The 12,542-nt window shown below is 54.6% G+C and overlaps 1 protein-coding gene across 1 annotated transcript in view; it reads right to left on the bottom strand.

Moving 5' to 3' along the window:
- The window catches only part of SLC6A3 (solute carrier family 6 member 3), a 37,914-nt gene that overhangs the window by 20,923 nt on the left and 4,449 nt on the right, over positions 1 to 12,542 (bottom strand). The window contains exons 3-4 of the mRNA XM_044917014.1: positions 9,444 to 9,669; positions 103 to 241 (exon numbers count right to left, since the gene is read on the bottom strand). Coding sequence (XP_044772949.1) covers positions 103 to 241; positions 9,444 to 9,669 — 365 coding nt within the window. The remainder of the gene's footprint in view (positions 1 to 102; positions 242 to 9,443; positions 9,670 to 12,542) is intronic.

Raw genomic sequence — 12,542 nt, 5'->3', positions numbered from 1 at the left:
CCACCTGTCCACTCCCCAACCTACCACAGCCCACCTGTCCACTCCCCTACCCAACCATGGCCCCCGTGTTCACTCCCCAGCTGGCAAGGCCGGCAGCCTCACCTTCCCAGAAGTCTTCACTCCCTTCCACAAGCTAAAGTAGAGCAGGATGATGACCAGCACCAGGCAGGATGTGAGCTGCCACCGGGGGGGACCCAAGTCATCGATGCCACGGCTCTCGTGGAGGTGTAGCACACCACGCCTGGAGAAGGCGGGAGAGGGGGGGTCTTTCAGGAGTGCTGCCTCCCCACCCAGAACTGGAACCGGAAAGCTGAGCTTGCCCAGAGACCTTCCCTCCCCCACCTCAGCCTGGCCAAAAGCACCCAGCCTGATGGCACCAGAGACCCCCACTCAGAAGGGTCAGGCCCACCAGCCCTAGCTGAGACGCAGGGTCTGTGCTCTCGAGGGTGGCAGCATGCTGGGAGCCCACAGAAGCCCAGTCCTGACCTCTCACCCTTAGCACTCCTGATTTTTGGAGCTGGGAGAGGAATGGGTGCTTTGGATCTGAAGGAAAGGAGCTTCAGAAACCGGATGGAAGATATTCAGCGATGTGGGGCACCATGGGATGGGCCAGGGTCCCCTTTGCAGGGGTGAGGCTGAGCAGAGCCAGAGTGATAAAGCAGGACAGGTAGACGCCTGTGGGTTCTCTGAGGGGAACAGCTGACAACATTTGCTCACACGGCTCCAGCTACCTCCAGGAGGATCCGCGAGTAACAGACTCAGGATGATTCTGCTCCAGGCTTGCTCAAGAACCCGACTTGTGGAGGGAATTCATCATAAAGGCAGAACATGAGACCATGAAGAGAGAATAGGACTCATGGCCCGTGGAGCACTCCCTGTGCACCAATATCCCCTTAGAGCCCCGTGACCGCCTGCAGGGTCCTGGGCGCCTCCCTGCACGGTGTCCCCTTTGATCCGCGTGACCACCTGCAGGAAAGGGTGCGGCACCATCATGTTGCTGTGCACCTGCTGCCTCACCTTCACAGTTGGGATTTTGAATTGAAGCTGATGCCAGGTGGTGTTGCTGCTCTAGGAGGATGAGGCCCCTGCTGGACGATGCTCAGGTGGCTGTGCCCTGCCTGCCCTCCCAGGTCTGTCCTCCCTGAGCCTGCTCCCCATCATCTGTCCACCCCTGGGTCTGTCCTCCATGGCTTTGTCCTCCCCATGGTCTGTCCTCCCTGGGTCTGTCCTCCCCATGGCCTGTCCTCCCTGGGTCTGTCCTCCCCATGGCCTGTCCTCCTTGGGTCTGTCCACCCTGGGTCTGTCCTCCTTGGGTCTGTCCACCCTGGGTCTGTCCTCCCTGGCTCTGCCCTCCCCATGGCCTGTCCTCCCTGGGTCTGTCCTCCCTGGCTCTGTCCTCCCCATAGCCTGTCCTCCCTGGCTCTGTCCTCCCCATGGTCTGTCTTCCTTGGGTCTGTCCTCCCTGGGTCTGTCCTCCCCATGGCCTGTCCTCCCTGGGTCTGTCCTCCCCATGGCCTGTCCACCTCTGGGTCTGTCCACCCTGGGTCTTCCCTCCCTGGGGTCTGTCCTCCCTGGGGTCTGTCCTCCCTGGGTCTGTCCTCCCCATGGCCTGTCCACCTCTGGGCCTGTCCTCCTTGGGTCTGTCCACCCTGGGTCTGCCCTCCCTGGGGTCTGTCCACCCTGGGTCTGTCCTCCCCATAGCCTGTCCTCTCTGGGTCTGCCCTCCCCATGGCCTGTCCTCCCTGGGTCTGTCCACCCTGGGTCTGCCCTCCCAGGGTCTGTCCTCCCTGGCTCTGTCCTCCCCATGGTCTGTCTTCCTTGGGTCTGTCCTCCCCATGGCCTGTCCTCCCTGGGTCTGTCCTCCCTGGCTCTGTCCTCCCCATAGCCTGTCCTCCCTGGCTCTGTCCTCCCCATGGTCTGTCCTCCTTGGGTCTGTCCACCCTGGGTCTGCCCTCCCTGGGGTCTGTCCTCCCTGGAGTCTGTCCTCCCTGGGTCTGCCCTCCCCATGGCCTGTCCACCCCTGGGTCTGCCCTCCCTGGCCCCTCCTCCGGCAGTAGAGTTCCCAACGCCTCCCAGCTCTGGCTCTGTGTTGGCTGCCCTCCACCCCCCCGTGTCCTAGCTCCCCAGCCAGACCTTATCACCCAGAACCTCTATCCACTAACAGGAGAAGTCTCTTCGGGATGACAGCGCTGAGTGAGACCACACGGCCAAAGGCCCCGTCACACCTTGGCCTCACCCATGCACAGGTCACATGCTTCGGCCTGGCGGTGGATGGCCATTTATTTACTCATTTGTCTGGGAGAGGAGCCTGGTGGCCCACGGGTGTCTGTAGCCTCCTAGATGGAGGGGAGCACACCACACATGCTGGTTTCACTTGTAAACGTTTCAAATCGCTTCTGGAATTAGCACGATTGTACTGGTTCAATTCCCTCCCCAAGATTAAAAACTCATCTTTTGACATTGCTCTGACGTTATTTGAAATTCCTCAGACAGCTTAGGGGACAGGACACTGCAGAGTGCCATCACCCTGGGGACGGAGCCGGCATACACCAACCCCGCGTGGGGACCGCCCCCCACTGACTGCAGACAGCTTCCGGGCACAGCGCAGGAATGCACTTCCCAGGGACAGGGGGCATGGCCCGGTGGGTCGATGAAAGGTGTCTGGGTAAGGCGGTTTGGGGCTGACATGCAGAAACGTCTGGAACCATAAGTGGTCGGGAGGACCAGACCGTGATGGCCTGGGAGATCACCAGCCGTGGGAAAGGGACAACACTTCTACTTTCTGTTGGAGTCCTTTTTTAGGTGAGTTTGTTGTCATGGTTCCTGGATCTGGACACCAAGAGAGCATTTGAGGCGTGCCAGGCATGCATCAGGCTCCATGAACCCTGCCTGGCTGAATCCCCACAGCAGCCCCCGACCCCATTTCCAGGCACCCAGAGCATAAGGACCACCCCAACCTGGAGGCAGAGAGCCGCAGAGCAGGGGTTGGGACCCAGACAGCCTAACTCAACCCATGCTCTGTCCAGAGAGCGGTGGCGTCCGGAGAAAGGAGCTGAGGGGCTCCACTCTGGCCCCGAAGGAATGACATCACAGACAACTAGAAGCTGGACAAAGACACCAAACGGGGGTTTTTAGACAGGGGACTGGAAGCGATGCAGGCCTGAAGCCCGAGGGAAAGGGAAGGGATGAGGTGAGCCCAGCAATGCCCCAGCTTCCTGCCTGGCTGCACTCCCCCCAGGGCAGGGCAGGGGTGTCCCGAGGGCAGCAAGTGAAGGTGCTGGAGCTCAGGCTGTCTGAGGTGCTGGGAAGGACCTGTCCCAGTGCCCACAGACCTGGGGAGCAGCACCTCGGAGCTGGCGGCTGACTGACTGGTTCCCGGAGCTGACACAGGCCTGGGGTCGCTGAGCTCCTGCTGGCCAGAGCAGGGGACTCGCAGGTCCTGCGGGGAACCCGGGGGGGGGGGGGGCTCTGGAAGGGCCACACTGTGGCAGAGGAATGAGCTATTCCTGAAGCAAAGTCCAGCCAGATCCACCTCAACACAGCTTAAAAACAAGCTTTAAGAGGATGAAACTGCCCCGCGAGCAAATGAACCTCCTACCAGAACAAACGTAACATGTCTTGAAGGAAGACAACAAAACCTAACACACACGAATGTAAAACTCATCAAGCCTGGTGTGCAATAAGGAAATCACTAGACACAACAAGAAGGAAGAAAATGTGGCCTACAGCTCCCTCGCACGAAATACAAAAATTAACTCAGAATGGGTAAAGAACTTAAACATAAGAGCCAAACATACAGGTTCTTGGAAGAAACAGCAGGGTAAATCTTTGTGACCTTGGGTTTGGCAATGGATTTTCTTCTCTTTTTTTTAAAAAAGATTTTATTTATTTATTTGACAGAGAGAGCGCGAGCACAAGCAGGGGGAGTGGCAGAGGGAGAGGGAGAAGCAGGCGCCCCGCTGAGCAAAGAGCCCAGGGCCTTGAGGTTGTGACCTGAGCTGAAGGCAGATGCTCAACCAACTGAGCCATCCAGGCACCCCTGGCAATGGATTTTCTGATATGACAATCAACAACAACAATAAAATAGGTATTTTGACTTCATCAAAATAAAAAACCTTTTGTGCATCAAAGGACACTATCAACAGAGTAAAAAGGTAACTCACAGAATGAGAGAAAATATTGGCAAGTCATCTATCAGATAAGAGATTAATATCCAGAATATATAAAGATTTAAAACTCCACAACAGAAAAACCCCAAACATTTTAAAGATGGGCAGAGTGGGGTTACATCAAACTAGGAAGTTTCTGCACAGTGAAGGAAACCACCAACAAAATGAAAAGTCAACCTGCTGATGGAAGGAAATATTTGCAAATCATACACTTCATAGGAGGTTAGTACCCCAAATATATGAAAAACACATACAACTCAATAGCAGAAAACAAACAATCTGATTAAAAAAAAAAAAAGGGTGGATCTGAACATACATTTCTCCAAAGAAGACATCCACATGGCCAACAGACACATGAAAAGAGGTTCAACATCACTCATCATCAGGGATATACAAATCTAAACCACCATGAATTATCACCTCACATCTGTCAGAATGGTTGTTATAAAAAAGTCAAGAAATAACTAGTGCTGGCAACAATGTTGGAGACAAGAGCCCTCTGTGCACGGTTGCTGGGAATGCACACTGGTGCAGTCACCCTGGAAAACAGTATGGAGGTTCCTTAAAAAATTAAAAACAAAAATACCATACAATCCAGCAATCCCATTTCTAGGTATTTATCTGAAGAAAATGAAAACACTACCTCGAAAACACATCTGCACCCCTACGTTCACTGCAGCATTATTTACAATAGCCAAGACATAGAAACAACCCAAGTGTCCATTGACAGATGAACAAAATATGGTCCATCCACACAGTGGAATATTGTTCAGCCTTAAAAGGAAGGAAACGGACACTTGCTACAGCATGGATGGACCTGGAGGACATCATGCTGGGCGACATAAGCCAGACACAGAGGACAAATGCTGGATGACGCCTCTTATATGAAGTCCCCAGAGTTGTCAAATTCATAGAGACGGAAAGTAGGACAGTGGGCACCAGGGGCTGGGGTTGGGGGGGGCCGGAGAGGGACAGAGTTTCCATCTGGGAGGATGAGAAAGTCCAGGAGATGGGGGGTGGTGTTGACTGCACAGCACTGTGAATGTGCTTCAGGCCACTGAGCACACACTTAAAAATGGTCAAAATGATATATTTTATGTTATGTATAGTTTATCACCATTTAAAGAAATTCCCCCAAATGAAGGCAAAATATGTTTCAGGAAAACTAAAGCAGAGAAAATTCATTGCCAGCAAGCCTACACTGTAAGGCATGTTAAAGGAAATTCTTCAGATGGAAGGAAATGAAGCCAAAATGGAAATCTGGATCCACATAAGGATCGGAGAGCCCCAGAAATAGCAACTACGCAGGTAAACACAAAAGTCATTTTTCCATTTCAAATTTATCTAAAATGTAACTGACTATTTAAAGCAAGAATAGTATCAACGTATCGTGGAGTTTATGACATCCTGTAGAAAGAAAACCCATGACAACAAAGGACGGGCCGGGAAAATGGGAGTATGTTGTAAGGCTCCTAAATTACATGTGACATGGTAGGATGTCATATGACAGTAGAGGATGAGAAATTAAAGATGTACATTGTAAACCCTATAAATACCCACAAAAGTTAAAACAAAGCTTATTAACTAATAGCATAGCTAAAATGGAAGCCTAAAAATTAATTAATTCAAAAGAAGAAGTTAGAGGGAACAAGAAACAAAAAGATGGGACACATAGAAAAAAAAATCAAGACGAAAGACTTAAATCCAATCATAGGGATAATTATTGAATGGGAACTCCAATGACAAGACAGAGGTTGTTATGCTGAGTGAAAAAGCAAGAACCGGCTCTACACTGTCTACAAGAAATGCACTTGCGGTAGGACCCACGTGGGTTAAAAATACAAGGATGGAAAAGGTACCGATGCAAACACTCTGCATCGGGAGGCAAGGGTGATCATTCTGCTGCCAGACGAAGCTGCTTTAGGATGAGGAATGTGACCAGGAGGGACATTTGGTACTGCAAAGGGGTCCATTCAAAGACTTGATATTCATAAATGAACACACACTTCATAACACAGCCCCCAAAATGCATGAATGAAGTCAACACTGATAGAATTGTGAAGACAAAGAGGCAGATGCATAATCACGGTTGAGAGTCCAACACCCCTTCTCAGCAGCTGGGAAGACAGTGGACCGTAAGGAGCTCCCACGACCCGTGGACACGGCACAACTCCCTCCCAGTGACAGCAGAACACCTGTTCTTTGTAAGCGCCCCTGTGATACCCACCAGGATAAACCATATACCGGGCATCAAAGGCCTCAGGACGTTTTGGGATAATGAAGCTTTATAAGTAGAATATGTCGCTAAATCAGAATTAAGTCAGAAATCAAAAATAGAAGCATATCTAGAAAACCTCCAAAGATTTCAAAATTAAATGGGAAGGGCGCCTGGGTGGCTCAGTTGGTTAAGCGACTGCCTTCAGCTCAGGTCATGATCCTGGAGTCCTGGGATCGAGTCCCGCATCGGGCTCCCTGCTCAGCGGGGGGTCTGCTTCTCCCTCTGACTCTCCCCCTCTCATGCTCTCTTTCTCTCAAATAAATAAATAAATCTTTAAAAAAATAAAAAAATTAAAAAAAAAAAATTAAATGGGAAGTTCCCCAAATCTCCCATGAGTCAAAGAGGAGATCACAAGGCAGACCAGAGAGTACTTGGAACTGAAGCAAAGTGGAAACACAGCACGTGGAGCTTTGTGGGAGGCAGCTAAAGCCTTCTCTTAGAGGCAAACACGTAGCTTTCTAGTTCACAGTAGAAAGAAGGTGAAGGTGGTGGTCAGCGTCTACGGAACTGCGGGACATTTGAACTTGTTGGAGTTACACGACCTGTTTTGGGGTTTCCAAGCCCACAGGCGCTGTCCTGGCTCAGACTTCACGTCTGTCCAGCGAGTTCCCTGCACCATTTCCCAGCCCTAGAGCTACAACCACAGTCCTCTGGTTTCGGCTCTGAGCCGGCCATGTTTCCTCATGCACGCCCGCCAGGGATTGAGGCTGGGGATGTGGGCAAGTGCCGGGGCTGATGAGGACAGTGCTTCTGGGGCAAACACCAACAAAGGCTCCGCTTTCTCGGGTAAGACCTAACGAAAGTAACAGCAACATCATGCTTCCCTCTGCAGTCTTGGTGGGACCCTTTCCACTGTGAATCCTTCTGCACCTCCAAACAAAAGACAGGTGGTCCCCAATGGAGTCACTTGGCGCCTTTCAACCTCTCTGCAAGTTTCCATTTCAAAATTGTAAGAGACATCCTAGCTTGAAACCTGAGTCCTCATTTTGTTGGTGTGATTATGGACTAAACTCAAGCCAGCACTGAGCACCTCTGAGTGCCCCCCAGTGCAGGGCACTTGACCACAGGTCCCCAGGTGCTCATCCACCACCGTGTCTGCCCCTGCAGAGCCCTTCCCTCTGATCACGGCCAAGCTGAGCACTGGGCCACAGGGGTGAGGGCACACGCATGACCCGTCAGTGAGACACTATTAAATTTGGGAAATGCAGCGGTGAACAGCTCAGCAGCAAGCCATGTGGCGTTTTTCACCCCTAAGAGCAGCAAACTCGACTTCTCTTTATCTGGACAATTCTCACTTGCTCATCACGTTAAGAGTCCCATCCACACACTGTAAACTTCCCTGCCTCTCTGTTTCTCACAGCTGCGGGCTCCCCCCGCCGGGCCGGCCTCTGAAACCAGCCCGCCCCTCCTGAGAGCTCCCAGCGAGGCTCACAGCCCCTCTGCAAGCGGGCCCTCTCTTCCCCTTCCCTGTCCTCCTCACACATGTCCACTCTCCTCCAGTTGCAAACCAACAACATCTTCCTAAAAACACAAGCACATCCTGTGGCACACGACCTCACCCGGCCTGACCACACTCTTCCTGATCACGGCTCAAGGAAACCACCCATCCTCCCAGCTGCACCTCCAGACCCTCCAAACCTGCGTCCCACGTTCCTGCCCCTCCCTGCCGCTTTCCACCACGGAGATACAGTGCCCACATGGGGCACAGAACCACGGAACAAAGCATTCGGATTCTCAGGGTCTGAAACACAGTCATTCCAGATGCTGTGTGGAGGCCAGTCCTGTGAACACCGACCACCCAACACCCACCCCTGCCGGCAGCATCTCTCCGCAGCCGGGGCTCCCATCCTGCAGCCGCGTGCCTGTCCACGCGCCCGAGTCCTGGCTCCTCCCGGGAGGACACGGTTTTCTAACTCCAAACAAGGTTGGCAAATGTGCCTATTTGCTGTTAGACCAGAACTGTTCTAGTTTTGTTGGTGCAAGTTCCTTTTGCTAAGTTGTTAAGTGGACTCGTTTGCATATAAACATGAACGGAATGTGGCCAAGTGAGAGGCGCCTCCACAGGAGGTTTCTACACGAGAAACCTCCCCGTGGACGGGAAATTTTAGTGTCAATGTGACGCCCGCGGTCGCCTGCACTCATCCCGCGGGAAGCTGAGTCAGGACAGCGAGTGCCCGAGCCCCCAAGCTGCCGGGGACCTGGGGGGGGTCTTCCGGAGCCCCCGGGCCCCATGCATGTTTATGAACGCGTCCGCATGAGGACTGCGTATTACTCGACGGCCAGGTTCAGGGTCGTTTCGGGAGGGCTCCTCAGCACGCGTCCGGATTCTGAGGAGAAACGATGCACCCACAGGGGCACTGACGGCCCTTCCAGCCTCAGGCGCCCGAGTGGGGACGAGGACGAGGGAGTAGGAGTCGGCCCGAGAGGACCAGAGAAGAACAGACTCGGGGAGAGCCGCACCTGCAGGCCGTGGGTGCATGTGGTGTCGGATGCAGGGCCCCGGGAAGGCCACTGGATGTGGGGCCTGAGGAGGGACTCGCGCAAGAATGGGCTGGGTTTGTAAAAGGAAAGGAACTTCTCAGGAAAAGCAACAGTGGGGGTTGGTAGGCCCTGTCTGTTTAGGAGGCTGGAGGGTGTTTTCTGCCCTCAGAGGTGGGGCGGGAGAACGGAGCCGGCAGAGCCCGGCCCACGCTGGAGGCAGCCCGCCTTCCTTCCAGGCAGCTCTGGCCAGCCTCCCGCCGCCCACAGAGCCGAGCACAGTGGGCGAAGCTGCCTGGGGCCGTTCTGCCGTCCACTGTCCACTGTCCACCGTCCACCGTCCACCGCAGCTGAGGACCCCCCTCCAAGATCGGGATTCAGGACCGCGTCTCCAAGAACCCAGAGGCATGAAGCGCGGCCAAGGGACAGGGGTCCTCAGCACACGCTCGCAGGGCGTGTCCCTCCCTTCCCGCGGCCCGCGAGCCCAGCGCGTGCCGTGGCATCGGACCCCCACTTACTCGAAGTACTCGGTGGCAGGCGTGGTGCGGAAGGTGTGGTCAGAGCTGGAGCTGGAGTTGCTGGTGCGCGCCTCTGAGCAGTTGGGGCTGTTCCACGTGTTGTTGCAGTGGACCCACGGCAGCTCCACGGTGAAGGACGAGAAGAGGTAGTGCAGCGCCCAGGCAATGATGACGTTGTAGAAGAAACCCACGTAGAGCGAGATGAGGATGACCGTGAAGCCCACGCCTGGGGCGGGAGAGCAGAGTGCTATCAGCAAGGCGCCCGCCCGCGTTCCCGGACCTGTGCTGGCTGCGCTCGGACACTGGAAACCAGACCACGTCTCTGCACACCCAGAGACAACCAGTGAGAGCTCAGGTGCCAGACTTCATGCCACGATCCCAGACTAGGAGCTGCACCCAACCCCCCAAACCACCCATGGCCATCTATGTGCACTCAGAGACATGCAGGGTCACCTAGGGCCACCCTGGTAGAACCAGGTCACCCATGAACACACAGCATGACTGAGGGCCATCTGTCGCCATCCACTACCACTCACAGCCACTCAGCATCAACCAAGGTCATCCAGGGCCCCCAAGCCATGCAAAACCATCAGAATCATCTACTGCCTCCCAGGACCATCAGGGACACCCAGAATACACAGCACCATGAAGAGTCCAAAAGACCACCCCAAACCACTCAGAGTCACTCAGGAACATCCACAGCCACCCAGGAAGACCCAATATCTCCCAGAGCCACCCAGGGTCACCAATGGTCCTTGGAAACTCCGGTCCTCAATGGCCACCCACAGCTACCCAGAGCCATTCAGACACTGCTGGCCACTCATAGCTGCTCATACCCCTCAAGACCATCCAGGGCAAACAGAGTCATCTGGGTTCATTCACAGCTACCTAGAGCCACCCAAAGTCACACAGGGCCATCCCTGACCGTCCAGGGTCAGCTGGGGCCATCCCTGACCATCCAGAGTCTCCTAAAGCAAACCAGGACCTCTCAGGGTGACCTTTCCAGGATCACAAAACCTGGAATTTGGGATCAGTCATCGAGGGGCTCCTGGCTCCCGGTGACCTCGGGCAGAGTGGTGAGCAGTCTTTGGGGCTGTGCCATCCTGACTGGGGGCAGGTGGGTCTGGCCTCCTCCCACTGGCCGAGGAGCCCTCCTGCTCAATGCTAGATAAGCTCTTTCATCAGGCTCCACACACAGCTCTTTTCATTTCAGCTTCCTTCTTGGTGTTGTGGATAGGATTTTTTCGGACTGGAGCTTTGGTTTGCTTTATTAAAGCCTGGTTAGGTGCTCTGCCCGTCTTGCCCACTTGTGGCTGGGGCCGTGGCGGCAGGTGGAGCATGCCTTCAAGGTGATGTTTATAGGAAGCGGCTTGGGGTGTCTTTTATGGACGTAACCCCGAGGAGAAGCAATCTTCATGCTCAGGGCATCATTAGAGTTCTCTTCCTACCCTGAAAGCAAAAAGAGAAGCACTAAAATTTCTTTGGGCATATGTATTAAACAGGTCCCCTATCAGGAGTGCCCTAGAAATAAAACAGGCCTGGTACATAAACCAGGAAAACGGGTGCCGTAGCCGTGATGATGAAAACACAAGTCTTCTTTGGAAGGCCCTCTCCAGTGTGCGAGTGGTCAGCATTCAAGAAAGTGACATTGAAGTTCTGCTCACTGAATTCCTTAGGACGGAGGCTCGGCTGTGATTCACAGTAAACGCGCCCAGGCAGCCGTGTTCCCGGGGAGCCGTGTCGTCAGGAAGAGCATCCCAGAAGGTTTTCCCTGGCAGTGGCTGACTGTGGATGCCTGACTTGAAACCATTTTAGGGTTAGAACTTGTTGTGTGAGACCTCAGCTTGAACACGGGAAACTCAAGGGAGCCTTTGAACCAACAACAGAGCAGATCCGAGTCCACCGTGTGACAGAAGAGCTAACTGTGCATCAGGTCCTTCCTGAACCCCCACTGGGAGCACAGCCCTCCCTCTGGGCCGGCCAGTTTCTGGACCTTCACGCCACGGTGACAAGGTCACCACCGAGGGCACGCAGGCTCGCCCCGCCGGCAGCCGGGCACCGGGCACCAGAGGCCCCCTGCACCCTGGCCGCCACCTCCCCAGCGCTGCCCCCAGGGGCCCATGTGCCGGGGGTGGGGGGGAAGGGCGCGGCTGCCCAGGAAGGTGGGCGTGAGTGGGTCACTCTGGGTCCTCTCCCAGGGCCAGAGAGCCTCACGAGCTCCCCCAACATGTCTTCCACCATGGGCCGGCACGGGACAGTGTCCCCCTGCCGGGGTGGCGGGCTCGGCCCTCTCCTGCGTTCCCACGAAAACAGGGGCCACGGGGCCTGCTCCTGTCAGACGCCCTGGGAGCCCGGGGCCACGCGCGAGCTCCAGTCACGTCTCAACGTCGGTTTCCCTAAGTTTCTGTTTTCGTTAGTATTTCCTTACATTAACTTTATGACCTTTAACCTTTACGTTGGTCTGTGTACGCTCTGTCTTACTTTAAGCCACTTTAAATTCTTTTTAGGAAGAGGAGGAGTTTGGTATTCACAGTAAAATACTGTTGACTATGAAATACCATAATTATTTTACATTCATAAGGCAGGGCGGCAGGGTTTCCATGGCACGCGTGAAACAGTGTCTGCTGTGGCCGTGAACGGGGGCGTCTGGTGAAGCAGGCGCTCGGGCCCCCGTGGGCACGGCCCCCGTCCCCCCCAAGCCGCCGGGGCCGGTTCACTCCAGCAGCACCGACACTGGCTTCGGGGGCGCGTCAGGGACACCAGCCGCGGAAGACCTTCCCGACAAGGGCCACTGCAGGTCATCGCGAAGAACACTCAGATTCCTCCTGTCAGTCTGGGCGTCCTTAGCCTCTGCTGGGTCTGCACACGTGTGCTCGAATGGGGAGGAGACAGAGAGAGATGGGGAGAGACAGACAGGGAGAGACAGAGAGTGATAGGGAGAGACAGACAGAGAGAGATAGAGATAGGGAGAGACAGACAGGGAGAGAGACAGGGAGAGACAGACAGAGAGAGATAGGGAGAGACAGACAGACAGAGATAGAGAGAGATAGGGAGAGACAGACAGGGAGAGAGATAGGGAGAGACAGACAGAGAGAGATA

The sequence above is a fragment of the Neomonachus schauinslandi genome, chromosome 7 (genome assembly GCF_002201575.2).
Source record: "Neomonachus schauinslandi chromosome 7, ASM220157v2, whole genome shotgun sequence".
Taxonomy (NCBI): Eukaryota; Metazoa; Chordata; class Mammalia; order Carnivora; family Phocidae; genus Neomonachus; species Neomonachus schauinslandi.
Note: the sequence above shows the minus strand (reverse complement) of the source record. Positions and strands in the feature narration are given on the sequence as shown.